This window comes from Salmo salar, chromosome ssa20 (genome assembly GCF_905237065.1).
Source record: "Salmo salar chromosome ssa20, Ssal_v3.1, whole genome shotgun sequence".
In the NCBI taxonomy this organism is placed as follows: Eukaryota; Metazoa; Chordata; class Actinopteri; order Salmoniformes; family Salmonidae; genus Salmo; species Salmo salar.
Window position 1 is genome coordinate 87,839,728 of NC_059461.1, and position 14,933 is coordinate 87,854,660.

The 14,933-nt window shown below is 47.6% G+C and overlaps 1 protein-coding gene across 1 annotated transcript; it reads left to right on the top strand.

Annotated features, from left to right (window-relative positions):
• Window positions 1–5,380: 5,380 nt before the first annotated feature.
• On the top strand, window positions 5,381–14,375 carry LOC123729196 (ice nucleation protein-like). The gene is made up of 5 exons (XM_045703425.1): window positions 5,381–5,405; window positions 9,150–10,276; window positions 11,320–12,383; window positions 12,448–13,797; window positions 13,940–14,375. Exons 1-5 carry the CDS (start codon window positions 5,381–5,383, stop codon window positions 14,373–14,375), a joined length of 4,002 nt encoding a protein of 1,333 aa, XP_045559381.1.
• Window positions 14,376–14,933: the final 558 nt, after the last annotated feature.

The following is a 14,933-nucleotide window of genomic DNA, read 5'->3' on the forward strand; positions in this document are numbered from 1 at the left end:
AGCTGGCTGGCAGTTCACCTTTCACAGCGCATGCTTCCACCGTATGCACAACAGAGAGAGACAGGGGGAGGGAGGGTTAAAGAGAGGGAGACAGGGGTAAGAGAGAGGAAGCTAACTCAACCGAAATTCTGCTGTCAACAAATCAGCGCCCATATTTCCCCCTCTGTGTTCCTGTGTTAATACAGGCAGACAGCCAGACTTTGATACCAACACCCTACTGTTCACCTCTCCCCCTCTCCCCCTCTCCCCTCTCGCCCCCTCTCGCCCCCTTTCCCCCTCTCCCCCTCTCTCTCCCTCTCCCCCCTCTCTCCCTCTCCCCCTCTCCCCCTCTTGCCCTCTCTCCCTTGCCCTCTCTCCCTCTCACCCTCTCTCGCTCTCTCCCTCTCTCCCCCTCTCCCCCTCTCACCCTCTCCCTCTCCCTCTCTCCCCCTCTCTCCCTCTCTCGCCCTCTCGCCCTCTCGCCCTCTCTCCCTCTCTCCCTCTTTCCCCCTCTCCCCCTCTCTCCCTCTCTCTCTCTCCCTCTACTCTAACCCTCTCCCCCCTCCACTTCTGTCCTCTTTCACCATCTGTACATGCAGGCAGAACATCTTCAAGAGATACGGATAGTGGTGGCCACCTGTATCTCTCCCTCTGTTTCTCTTTTCTATTTCTCTCTCCTTTAGATGTAGAAAATCACAAACTAACGTTATCAGATACTGCAGTGAGGACGAACACATGAACTGACAAAAGCAGCCTTACCTCACTTCGCTCAGGAGCATTTTGTGTGTGTGTGTGTGTGTGTGTGTGTGTGTGTGTGTGTGTGCGTGTGCGTGTGCGCGTGCGTGTGAGTGCGTGTGCGCGTGTGCGTGTGTGTGCGTGCGTGTGTGTGCGTGCGTGTTCAGGTTAACAGCTGCTCTAAAACCCCCAGTGAGGTGTTTGCCATTCTGTCTGGAATCATTCATCTGCAGCAGAACAATCATATGTCACACACACACAGACTGTCTCACTTTCCCCCTTTCTGAAATGGCAGCTGTGTCTTCCTTGCCTATCACAGACCACACAACCTCTCAGTCCTCTCAGACCCCTGAGAGAGAGAGAGAGAGAGAGAGAGAGAGAGAGAGAGAGAGAGAGAGAGAGAGAGAGAGAGAGAGAGAGAGAGAGAGAGAGAGAGAGAGAGAGAGAGAGAGAGAGAGAGAGAGAGAGAGAGAGAGAGAGAGAGATCCCTTTTAGACAACATCCTGGACAAAACCTCTCAGCTTCCCTATCAAATCAAAAAATTGCAAGCAGACCTAAGACAATTAACAACAATGACAAATGGTTTGATGAAGAGTTAGGGTGTGCACAAACCAAAGAAAGAAATTGAAAAACATATCAAACCAAAAACATAGAGACCCAGAAAACCTGAGACTAAAATCAACTATTAAAGACTACCAGAACTCACTGCTCTCAAATTACACTGAATGAACTACAGGACAAAATACAAACTCTCCAACCCAAAAAGGCTTGTGGGGCTGATGCTATCTTAAAACCTGTTTAGGATAGGGGGCAGTATTGACACGGCTGGATAAAAAACTTACCCGATTTAATCTGGTTACCACTCCTACCCAGTAACTAGAATATGCATATACTTATTACATATGGATAGAAAACACCCTAAAGTTTCTAAAACTGTTTGAATGGTGTCTGTGAGTATAACAGAACTCATTTGGCAGGCAAAAACCTGACAAGGTTTCAGGCAGGAAGTGGCCTGTCTGACAAAGTGGCCTGTCGTTCTTCTTGTCTCTGTTTATTGAAGAGTGAGGATCTTAGCTGTCCCGTAACACTTCCTACGGCTGCCATAGGGTCTCAGAAGGCGGCAAAAAGCTGAATCGTGGCTTTGCAGGCTCTGGCTGAAACAAAGTAGCGCGTTTGGGTAGTGGCTGGTTACAGTACTGTGAGACTCAGGCGCGTGCCCGCGTCGACCGAAAGCTTTGTTTACTTTCCTCAGTTTAGCTAAATGGACATTCCCGGTCGGAATATTATCGCTTTTTTATGAGAAAAATGGCATAAAAATGGATTTTAAACAGCGGTTGACATGCCTCGAAGTACGGTAATGGAATATTTCGATTTTTTTTGTCACGAATTGCGCCATGCGCACGACCCTGATTTCCCATTTCAGATAGTGTCTGGGACGTACGAACAAAACGCCGCTATTCGGATATAACGATGGATTATTTTGGACCAAACCAACATTTGTTATTGAAGTAGCAGTCCTGGGAGTGCATTCTGACGAAGACAACAAAAGGTAATCAAACTTTTATAATAGTAAATATGATTATGGTGAGTGCTAAACTTGCCGGGTGTCTAAATAGCTAGCCCGTGATGCCTGGGCTATGTACTTAGAATATTGCAAAATGTGCTTTCACCAAAAGCTATTTTAAAATCGGACATATCGAGTGCATAGAGGAGGTCTGTATCTATAATTCTTAAAATAATTGTTATGCTTTTTGTGAACGTTTATCGTGAGTAATTTAGTAAAATGTTAGCGAATTCCCCGGAAGTTTGCGGGGGTATGCTAGTTCTGAACGTCACATGCTAATGTAAAAAGCTGTTTTTTGATATAAATATGAACTTGATTGAACAAAACATGCATGTATTGTATAACATAATGTCCTAGGTGTGTCATCTGATGAAGATCATCAAAGGTTAGTGCTGCATTTAGCTGTCTTCTGGGTTTTTGTGACATTATATGCTAGCTTGAAAAATGGGTGTCTGATTATTTCTGGCTTGGTACTCTGCTGACATAATCTAATGTTTTGCTTTCGTTGTAAAGCCTTTTTGAAATCGGACAGTGTGGTTAGATTAACGAGAGTCTTGTCTTTAAATAGCTGTAAAATAGTCATATGTTTGAGAAATTGAAGTTTTTGTATTTTTGAGGAATTTGTAATTCGCGCCACGCCTATCATTGGATATTGGAGCAGGTGTTCCGCTAGCGGAACGTCTAGATGTAAGAGGTTAAGAAACTCTGGTGAGACGTTCTGCTGCACTCGCTTGCAAGAGATTGAGAGGTTTCCACACATTTGATGTGTTTGCAGGTGCCCTCGATGACATCCATTGTGCATACAGGATCAGGGGGAAAGTGGTAAGAACCACAACAGACAGTGGATCAAACTTCATCAAAGCGTTCAATGTTTTTGGTGAGCAGAGCCAGGCAGTCGAGTCAGCAGACCGAGACTCAGAGGTTGAAGAGCCAGCAGTGTAGGTTGAATACCAAGACACCTATTCCATCCTGGAGAATGACAATAGCCTAGAATATCAACTCCCACATCACCGTGTATATGTCACCTACTGAACCTCATTGCAACAATGGATTCTGCGTTGGCAGAAACAAATAGTGATAGCTAAAAAATGTTGTCCAGGTTGTCTTTTGCCAAATGCCAAGCCATGTGGAATAAAACGGGGCGGTCAACCTAACACAAGTTGCAACTCAACTTACCTGGCTGTGGAGAGGATCACATGTATCATTCAAGAGAAGGGGGAGGATGCCATAAGAAATGTGTGTGAATAATTAAAACTGAAAATGTGAGTAGCAATTCTTTGAATCAATGTAATGTATTCCTATTACAGTAATATTTATTGTCCATGAAAGGCTGAGCCCGGCAGAAATGTCCTTTTTGAATGAGTACTGCAAAGTGATGAAGCCTTTGGTCTCAGCATTGAACATTCTACAGTCTGAGACAAACGCGCATATGGGGTGGCTGCTGCCAGTGATCTTCTTACTAAAAACTAAACTTCAAAGGCTGGAAGCATCTTGCCAAATGTGCCTACCACTTATCAGAGACATTCAGAACGGTCTCCAAAAGCGCTTTGGAAAAATGATGGAGGTGCCACAGCTTATTGATGCTGCAATCCTTCTGCCAAAGTTCAAGACATCTTGGACTGACAAAGCTGATGTCATCACAGCCGGTATGATTTCTTTACTCCAAAAGGTTTTAACCTCATTGTCCATATGATGACATCTTTTGGTCTTTTGGTCTTTTCTTTAATTGTTTTTTGTTATGTTTTTCTTTTTTTTCATTATTTAAGTTGCATTACAAGAACCTTTGCATATAACTATGTTTGGGTGCAGCCAGACATGGACTCACCTCAACATTAGAGAATGTGTCTGAATGTATTTGAACAACTCAAATCAATCTCAGTATCTGAGAATAACAAGTGTAGATGTCTGTGTTAGAGCTATTGCGATGCCAATACTATGATTGTGTTGGCAGCCACATACAACAGAGTTTGCTGAAAACACTGAAGATGTGAATGTTGTGTTGTTTCCAATGTACATGTTTGGCGTACCTGAAGAATCATCTTGACACAATCACACAGGACGAGACTGAGCATCTAAGGCAGCATTCATCTGATGAAGAGGATTTCTTCTCATCACTGACAACCAAACGGTCAGAAGGTACAGGGGAGCTGGATGAGTATCTTGCTGGTCCATCGGACAAAATGGATTTACTTCATTTGTTTTTCCGTACATAAAGAAGTTGTCCCTCAAACTCAACACAGACCTGCCTGCTTCTGCCGCCTGTGAGCGTCTTTTTAGCTGTGCTGGACTACTCTTCACTGCAAAGCGAGCCAGGATAAACTCAATTAACTTAGAAAATCAGCTCCTACTGAAACTGAAAGGCAAATTCAGAGAGAAGTGATGTGAGTTAAGTGTTCGATAGGTAGTTCCACAATAAATATGCCTTTTGAAAATTCCTTTGAACATTTGTATATGTAAAGTTGATTTAATATTAAAATCAGCTGTGCTGGAATTTATCTTGTTGGTCATTTTCTGGTGTTTTATGGAACATTTAGCCTGTCAAGCATTACATGTAAACAATATTACATATACTGTAGCATATAGAAAAGTGTATTTTTTATATATTCATTTGTTTGTGAAGCTTGCATTCAATTGCCACACCCTTTTCACATGAACTTCCATTCTTGTAAAAGGAGATTAAAAACAACCATCAAAATTGAAATAGCAAATTATTTTAGAAGTTAGTAACGTTTACTCTGAGTACTTTTTAAATGTGCTACTTTTTACTTTTACTTGATTACAATTTCATTAAAGTAACAGTACTTCTACTTGAGTAGGATTTTACAGTACTCTTTCCACCCCTGCTGGGGGCTGCCATAATCAACATCCACGGCACCCGGCGAACAGTGAGTTAACTGTCTTGCTCAGGGGCAGACGACAGATTTTTACCTTGTCAGCTTCGTGATTCGATCCAGCAACCTTTCGTTTACTGGCCCAATGCTCTAAACACTATGACAAAGTATTTCTTTGTTGCTTTAAAAAAATATTTTGGATTCAATTTGTTCTGCTTTACAAATTGATGGAAAGTGGTGTTGGGGGAAAAACACATGACATCATGAATCCATGTACACAAACAACAAGTGTGCAGGTAAAATTGGCAAAAACACAGACATTTCTTTCTACAGGGCCATGGGGTGAGACAGGGATGCATCTTGAGCCCCACCATCTTCAAAATGCACTACGGGTCAAAAGTTTTAGAACATCTACTCATTCAAGGGTTTTTCTTTATTTTTACTATTTTCTACATTGTAGAATAACAGTGAAGACATCAAAACTATGAAATAACACATATGGAATCATGGAGTAACCAAAAAAGTGTTAAAGAATTCAAAATATACTTTATATTTGAGATTCTTCATCCTTTGCCTTGATGACAGCCTTTCACACTCTTGGCATTCTCTCAAACAGCTTCACCTGGAATGCTTTTCCAACAGTCTTGAACGAGTTCCCACAGAGATTTTTAATGACCACGTTTACATGCACACCAATATCCTGTTATTATTTGGGATATTCAAGTATTCTGCTTTTGAGTTGACGCATATAAATATCATATCCCGTTTACAATAACCCAAAAAAGCTTTTATACCGGTTATGAGGCACCCAGATAAGATGCTTGGGATATGCTGATCTTAGATGGGATACTGTGGCATGTAAACATCTCAATCCATTTACTGTTGTTTTTTCTTTACGCGCAGGATCAGTTTCGCATGTCATGGGTGTTGTGTGATAATGTTTTCATCTGATTGTCAAACAAATCACTTCAAAAAGTAGGCTACCTGCGCAGTTTGATCCACCACAATGATTTCGTAATAACGTAGCCTACTATAATCTTGAAATTTGTTCGTTAACCATAGTTTGATTTTTCCTTTGTTTAACCTCTATGGGCTAGGTGGGACGCTTGCGTCCCACCTACGTAACAGCCACTGGCAGCCTGTGGCGCGATTTTCAAAACCTTAAAAATCCTATTACTTCAATTTCTCAAACATATGACTATTTTACAGCTATTTAAAGACAAGACTCTCGTTAATCTAACCACACTGTCCGATTTCAAAAAGGCTTTACAACGAAAGCAAAACATTAGATTATGTCAGCAGAGTACCAAGCCAGAAATAATCAGACACCCATTTTTCAAGCCAGCATATAATGTCACCAAAACCCAGAAGACAGCTAAATGCAGCACTCACCTTTGATGATCTTCATCAGATGACAACCCTAGGACATTATGTTATACAATACATGCATGTTTTGTTCAATCAAGTTCATATTTATATCAAAAACCAGCTTTTTACATTAGCATGTGACGTTCAGAACTAGCATACCCCCGCAAACTTCCGGGAATTCGCTAACATTTTACTAAATTACTCACGATAAACGTTCACAAAAAGCATAACAATTATTTTAAGAATTATAGATACAGACCTCCTCTATACACTCGATATGTCCGATTTTAAAATAGCTTTTTGGTGAAAGCACATTTTGCAATATTCTAAGTACATAGCCCAGGCATCACGGGCTCGCTATTTAGACACCCGGCAAGTTTAGCACTCACCATAATCATATTTACTATTATAAAAGTTTGATTACCTTTTGTTGTCTTCGTCAGAATGCACACCCAGGACTGCTACTTCAATAACAAATGTTGGTTTGGTCCAAAATAATCCATCGTTATATCCGAATAGCGGCGTTTTGTTCGTATGCGTTCCAGACACTATCCGAAATAGTAAAGAAGTGTCGCGCGCATGGTGCAATTCGTGACAATAAAATTCTAAATTTTCCATTACCGTACTTTCGAAGCATGTCAACCGCTGTTTAAAATCAATTTTTACGACATTTTTCTCGTAGAAAAGCGATAATATTCCGACAGGGAATCTCCTTTTCGGCAAACAGAGGAAAAAATCCCAAAGGCGGGGGCGGTCGGGTCACGCGCGACGAGCCCAGTGTCCCTTGATCGGCCACTTGAGAAAGGCGATAATGTGTTTCAGCCTGGGGCTGGAATGACGACATTCTGTTTTTTCCCGGGCTCTGAGCGCCTATGGACGACGTGGGAAGTGTCACGTTAGAGCAGAGATCCTTAGTAAATGATAGAGATGGAAAAGAAGTTCAAGAAATGGTCAGACAGGCCACTTCCTGTAAAGGAATCTCTCAGGTTTTGACCTGCCATTTGAGTTCTGTTATACTCACAGACACCATTCAAACAGTTTTAGAAAATTTAGGGTGTTTTCTATCCATATGTAATAAGTATATGCATATTCTAGTTACTGGGTAGGAGTGGTAACCAGATTAAATCGGGTATGTTTTTTATCCAGCCGTGTCAATACTGCCCCCTAGCCCTAACAGGTTAACAAGGCAAGTCACTTAAGAACAAATTCTTATTTTCAATGATGGCCTAGGAACAATGGGTTAACTTCCTTGCTAAGGGGCAGAATGACATTTTTACCCTGTCAGCTCGGGGATTTGATCTTGCAACCTTCTGGTTACTAGTACATGGTTACTAATACATACAGCTACACTTCTGTCATACCTTGTTGGCCCAGAAGACAAAATAAAGTGTTGCTTACCTGAAATTATGTCTTACATCGATAGAATGAATGCATAAGTAATCTACTTAACAACAGTAAAGGTGTCTGTTTCGTTGAGGAACCAGGGAGAAAACGCAATAACTCCAAAACAGTGGAAAGATTGGTCCTGTGCAAAATGTCCAAATGTCATCAGTTTGACCGGTTTAAAGGAAATTAAAATCTGAGAAAACGATGAAAACACATTTCTGATAAGATTTCAGTTCTTCTTGGGTGCATATTTTATGTGGTTGAAAAACTTTCTGCATAACAGTGTCAAAGATAACACATTACACGCATATTCACATTTTCTCAAGAGATGCTGAAAGAAATAAATCATATTTCTCCACTCTTGTTCCCGTGATAACATTTACATTTTTTTATAATTTCACTGCAAGAAATGCATCATTCAGCAGGAGTTGATATTATAATACTCTACATGTGAGAGCTTATAGGCCTACAGTCAGTGTCTACATTTCAGTTATTATTCAGTTACATTTGGACTTAAATGAGGAATATTCTGTTTGTTCATGGGTACAGGGATACTCATGAGAGGGAGATCAAAGGTGTATCTAAACAGTTTATCCCGCATAAGATGTTAAGCTGGATATGAGCTACTCTCCGGAATACTGAGCGGATGTAAACATGGTCAATGAGAGAGAGAGAGAGAGAGACAGAGAGAGAGAGAAGATGAGAGAATAACGGAGATAAACTTACCAGAGGAAGAGAACCAGAGAGAGGGAGTGAGAAAGAACAGACAAATATCGATGTAAACAGAGAGGTGTAGGGGAAAGAAAGAGCATGAGGAGAGGGAGAGATACAACACCTGACATGTTTTCTGCTAACTGAGTTCATCAGTAGTGCACCCACCAGCAGATGTGTCAGTTTTACAAAATCGATGGATTTAAAAATGCATGCCTATTGAGGTCTCTCTGTTCAGTGGCTGGGTAACCCTTTCTCAGCACTAGGCTTACACCATTCTCAACCCAATGCCACAAGGAGAAAACGAGGAAGAGGTAAGAGAGAGACAGAGAACATCAAAGCAAGAGCGAGCAAGATACAGGGAGAGAGAAAGCGAGACAGTGAGAGAGTGTGAGAGCCAGATAGAGAGAGAGCAAGAAAGCGAGAGAGAGAGAGAGAGAGACAGATTGAGATGAAGAGAGCGAGGGAGGGTGGATACACAGAGACATATAAAGAACAATAATAGTAACACTTAAAGACTCTATCTAGCTGGTAGATCTCACTCACCTTCAAATCTCATCTCCCTCATCACCCAGCCCTCAGCTCTCAGCCCCCAGCCCTCAGCCCCCAGCACTCATCTCCCAGCCCTCAGCCCTCATCACCAGCCCTCAGCCCCCAGCCCTCAGCTCCCAGCCCTCATCACCAGCCCTCATCCCCCAGCCCTCAGCCGCCAGCCCTCAGCTCCCAGCCCTCATCACCAGCCCTCATCCCCCAGCCCTCATCACCAGCCCTCATCCCCCAGCCCTCAGCCGCCAGGCCTCATCACCCAGCCCTCATCACCCAGCCCTCAGCCCCCAGCCCCCAGCCCTCTTCACCAGCCCTCATCACCCAGCCCCAGCCCTCATCACCCAGCCCTCTTCACCAGCCCTCATCACACAGCCCTCATCACTCAGCCCTCATCACTCAGCCCTCAGCTCTCAGCCCCCAGCCCTCATCAACCAGCCCTCAGCCTCCAGCACTCATCACCCAGCTCCAGCCCTCAGCTCCCAGCCCTCATCACCCAGCCCTCATCACCCAGCCCTCAGCCCCCTGCCCTCATCACCCAGCTCCCAGCCCTCAGCCCCCAGCCCTCTGTGAAGGAGAGGCTCCTTCATCAGCCATTATCACCCAGCCCCTGATCTCCCAAGCCCTCAGCCCCCAGTCCCCAGTCCCCAGCCCTCATCCCCCATCTCCCCAGCCCTCATCACCCAGCCCTCAGCCCCCAACCCTCAGTCGTCAGCCTCCCAGCAGTAATCCCAACAGTAAACCCAGCCCTCAGCCTCCCAGCAGTAATCCCAACAGTAAACCCAGCCCTCAGCCTCCCAGCAGTAAGACAAGCAGTAAGACCAGCAGTAAGACCAGCAGTAAGATCAGCAGTAAGATCAGCAGTAAGACCAGCAGTAAGATCAGCAGTAAGACCAGCAGTAAGACCAGCAGTAAGATCAGCAGTAAGACCAGCAGTAAGACCAGCAGTAAGACCAGCAGTAAGATCAGCAGTAAGATCAGCAGTAAGACCAGCAGTAAGATCAGCAGTAAGATCAGCAGTAAGATCAGCAGTAAGACCAGCAGTAAGACCAGCAGTAAGACCAGCAGTAAGATCAGCAGTAAGATCAGCAGCAAGACCAGCAGCAAGACCAGCAGCAAGACCAGCAGCAAGACCAGCAGTAAGCACTGTTGCCATGGAGTCTAACTCTAACTCCATCAAATAATACGTCAGGAGTGTGTGTCTGTTAGGATGGTATTAAGTGGCTGAGAACCAGTTCAGGCTAATAAAACAATGCACCAGCTGTGTGCGTGGATACATTGCAGATGCAAACAATTCTCTCTGAGTGAGTGTGTGTGAGGAAGGCCTTAACTGGCTAAGAGGAGCAGCAGTCTACTGGGGGAGAGGAGCAGTAGCCTACTGGGGCAGAGGAGCAGAATTCTACTGGTGGAGAGGAGCAGTAGCCTACTGGGGGAGAGGAGCAGTAGCCTACTGGGGGAGAGGAGCAGAAGTATACTGGGGGAGAGGAGCAGCTGTCTACTGGCTGAGAGGAGCAGCTGTCCACTGGCTGAGAGGAGCAGCAGTCTATTGGCTGAGAGGAGCAGCAGCCGACTGGGGGAGAGGAGCAGCAACCTACTGGGGGAGAGGAGCAGCAGTCTACTGGCTGAGAGGAGCAGCAGTCGACTGGGGGAGAGGAGCAGCAGTCTATTGGCTGAGAGGAGCAGCAGTCTACTGGCTGAGAGGAGCAGCAGCCCACTAGGGGAGAGGAGCAGCAGTCTATTGGCTTAGAGGAGCAGCAGTCTACTGGGGGAGAGGAGCAGCAGTCTATTGGCTGAGAGGAGTAGCAGTCTACTGGCTGAGAGGAGCAGCAGTCTACTGGGGGAGAGGAGCAGCAGCCCACTAGGGGAGAGGAGCAGCAGTCTACTGGCTTAGAGGAGCAGCAGTCTACTGGGGGAGAGGAGCAGCAGTTTACTGGGGGAGAGGAGCAGCAACCTACTGGGGGAGAGGAGCAGCAACCTACTGGGGGAGAGGAGCAGCAGTTTACTGGCTGAGAGGAGCAGCAGTTTACTGGCTGAGAGGAGCAGCAGCCCACTAGGGGAGAGGAGCAGCAGTCTATTGGCTTAGAGGAGCAGCAGTCTACTGGGGGAGAGGAGCAGCAGTTTACTGGGGGAGAGGAGCAGCAACCTACTGGGAGAGAGGAGCAGCAGTCTGTTGCTGAGAGGAGCAGCAATCTATTTGCTTAGAGGAGCAGCAGCCCACTAGGGGAGAGGAGCAGCAGCCCACTAGGGGAGAGGAGCAGCTGTCTATTGGCTGAGAGGAGCAGCAGTCTACTGGGGGAGAGGAGCAGCTGTCTACTGGCTGAGAGGAGCAGCAATCTACTAGGGGAGAGGAGCAGCTGTCTACTGGCTGAGAGGTGGAGCAGTCGACTGGGGGAGAGGAGCAGCTGTCTACTGGCTGAAAGGAGCAGCTGTCTACTGGCTGAGAGGAGCAGCTGTCTACTGGATGAGAGGAGCAGCAATCTACTGGCTGAGAGGAGCAGCAGTCTACTGGCTGAGAGGAGCAGCAGCCTACTGGCTGAGAGGAGCAGCTGTCTACTGGCTGAGAGGAGCAGCAGTCTACTGGGGGAGAGGAGCAGCTGTCTACTGGCTGAGAGGAGCAGCAATCTAATAGGGGAGAGGAGCAGCTGTCTACTGGCTGAGAGGAGCAGCAGTCTACTGGCTGAGAGGAGCAGCAGTCTACTGGCTGAGAGGAGCAGCAGTCTACTGGCTGAGAGGAGCAGCAGCCTACTGGCTGAGAGGAGCAGCTGTCTACTGGGGGAGAGGAGCAGCTGTCTACTGGCTGAGAGGAGCAGCAATCTAATAGGGGAGAGGAGCAGCTGTCTACTGGCTGAGAGGAGCAGCAGTCTATTGGCTGAGAGGAGCAGCAGCCGACTGGGGGAGAGGAGCAGCAACCTATTGGGGGAGAGGAGCAGCAGTCTACTGGCTGAGAGGAGCAGCAGTCGACTGGGGGAGAGGAGCAGCAATCTACTGGGGGAGAGGAGCAGCAGTCTACTGGCTGAGAGGAGCAGCAGCCCACTAGGGGAGAGGAACAGCTGTCTACTGGCTGAGAGGAACAGCAGTCCACTGGCTGAGAGGAGCAGGAGTCTACTGGGGGAGAGGAGCAGCAGTCGACTGCGGGAGAGGAGCAGCTGTCTACTGGCTGAGGAGCAGCAGCCGACTGGGGGAGAGGAGCAGCAGTCTACTGGGGGAGAGGAGCAGCAGTTTACTGGGGGAGAGGAGCAGCAACCTACTGGGGGAGAGGAGCAGCAGTCTATTGGCTGAGAGGAGCAGCAGTCTATTGGCTGAGAGGAGCAGCAATCTATTTGCTTAGAGGAGCAGCAGTCTACTGGGGGAGAGGAGCAGCAGTCTACTGGGGGAGAGGAGCAGCAGTCTACTGGGGGAGAGGAGCAGCAGTCGACTGGGGGAGAGGAGCAGCAGTCGACTGGGGGAAAGGAGCAGCAGTCTACTGGCTGAGAAGAGTAGCTGTCTACTGGCTGAGAGGTGCAGCTGTCTACTGGCTGAGAGGAGCAGCTGTCTACTGGCTGAGAGGAGCAGCAGCCAACTGGCTAGGAGGAGCAGCTATTTACTGGCTGAGAGGAGCAGCAGTCTACTGGGGGAGAGGAGCAGCTGTCTACTGGCTGAGAGGAGCAGCTGTCTACTGGCTGAGAGGAGCAGCTGTCTACTGGCTGAGAGGAGCAGCAGTCGACTGGGGGAGAGGTACAGCAGTCTACTGGCTGAGAGGAGCAGCAGCCTACTGGCTGAGAGGAGCAGCTGTCTACTGGCTGAGAGGAGCAGCAGTCTACTGGGGGAGGGGAGCAGCTGTCTACTGGCTGAGAGGAGCAGCAGTCTACTTGCTGAGAGGTGCAGCAGTCGACTGGGGGAGAGGAACAGCAGTCTACTGGCTGAGAGGAGCAGCAGTCTACTGGTGGAGAGGAGCAGCAGTCTACTGGGGGAGAGGAGCAGCAGTCTACTGGCTGAGAGGTGCAGCAGTCGACTGGGGGAGTGGAGCAGCAGTCTACTGGGGGAGAGGAGCAGCAGTCGACTGGGGGAGAGGAGCAGCTGTCTACTGGCTGAGAGGTGCGGCAGTCGACTGGAGGAGAGGCGCAGCAGTCTACTGGCTGAGAGGAGCAGCAGTCTACTGAGGGAGAGGAGCAGCAGTCTACTGGCTGAGAGGAGCAGCTGTCTACTGGCTGAGAGGTGCAGCAGTCGACTGGGGGAGAGGAGCAGCAGTCTATTGGCTGAGAGGAGCAGCAGTCTACTGGCTGAGAGGAGCAGCAGTCTACTGGGGGAGAGGAGCAGCAGTCTACTGGCTGAGAGGTGCAGCAGTCGAATGGGGGAGAGGGGCAGCTGTCTACTGGCTGAGAGGAGCAGCAGTCTACTGGGGGAGAGGAGCAGCTGTCTACTGGCAGAGAGGAGCAGCAGTCGACTGGGGGAGAGGAGCAGCAGTCTACTGGGGGAGAGGAGCAGCAGTCTACTGGGGGAGAGGAGCAGCAGCCTACTGGCTGAGAAGAGTAGCTGTCTACTGGCTGAGAGGAGCAGCTGTCTACTGGCTGAGAGGAGCAGCAGTCGACTTGGGGAGAGGAGCAGCAGTCTACTGGGGGAGAGGAGCAGCAGTCTACTGGGGGAGAGGAGCAGCAGTCTACTGGCTGAGAAGAGTAGCTGTCTACTGGGAGAGGAGCAGCTGTCTACTGGCTGAGAGGAGCAGCAGTCTACTGGGGGAGAGGAGCAGCTGTCTACTGGCTGAGAGGAGCAGCAATCTACTCGGGGAGAGGAGCAGCTGTCTACTGGCTGAGAGGTGCAGCAGACCACTGTGTGAGAGGACCAGCTGTCGACTGGGGGAGAGGAGCAGCTGTCTACTGGGGGAGAGGAGCAGCAGTCTACTGGGGGAGAGGAGCAGCAGTCTACTGGCTGAGAAGAGTAGCTGTCTACTGGCTGAGAGGAGCAGCTGTCTACTGGCTGAGAGGAGCAGCAGTCTACTGGGGGAGAGGAGCAGCTGTCTACTGGCTGAGAGGAGCAGCAATCTACTGGCTGAGAGGAGCAGCAGCCTACTGGCTGAGAGGAGCAGCAGCCTACTGGCTGAGAGGAGCAGCAGACGACTGGGGGAGAGGTACAGCAGTCTACTGGCTGAGAGGAGCAGCAGTCGACTGGGGGAGAGGAACAGCAGTCTACTGGCTGAGAGGAGCAGCAGCCTACTGGCTGAGAGGAGCAGCTGTCTACTGGCTGAGAGGAGCAGCAGCTACTGGCTGAGAGGAGCCCTCTGAAGAGGAGTCCTCTGAAGCTCATATGGTGAATCTTTTTGCCGTCCTGAGTGAGAATGTTTAGCTTAAAGGGATAGTTCAGCATGTTGGCAATGAGCTCCTTTATCTACTTCCCCAGAGTCAGATACACTCTGGCTACCCATACACATTCAGTCATTCCGCTAGCTAGCATTGGCTTGCGAAACTACCTATAACTTCCTTCATAATGGACACAGAGATACTCAAAGCGTCATCTGACTCTGTTTTTTTTCTACTGCGTTATTGACTGCACGTTTGTTTATTTGTAACTCTGTGTTTTTGTTTTTGTTGCACTGCTTTGCTTTATCTTGGCCAGGTCGCAGATGTAAATGAGAACTTGTTCTCAACTGGCCTACCTGGTTAAATAAATTTGAAATAAAATAGAAATAAAAAGTAGATACAGGGCCTCATTGCCAAAATCTCAAAGTACCCCTTTAAGCTTCTATAAATCTGTATTTTCTGCTCAGAGGGCCTTGGTATGGTCTGTCCTGGGTGTTGAGATTCAGGACCAGGCACACCTCTGTCTTGTGTGCAAAAAAATCA

What these genes read in the sequence shown, in the direction of transcription:
- LOC123729196 (XM_045703425.1), top strand. Translation starts at nt 5,381, where the DNA reads ATGTACACAAACAACAAGTGTGCAG. An exon ending in CACAAACAACAAGTGTGCAG is followed by an intron (nt 5,406 to 9,149) that starts GTAAAATTGGCA and finishes CTCATCACCCAG; the next exon opens with CCCTCAGCTCTCAGCCCCCA. An exon ending in ACTGGGGGAGAGGAGCAGCA is followed by an intron (nt 12,384 to 12,447) that starts GTCTATTGGCTG and finishes ATTTGCTTAGAG; the next exon opens with GAGCAGCAGTCTACTGGGGG.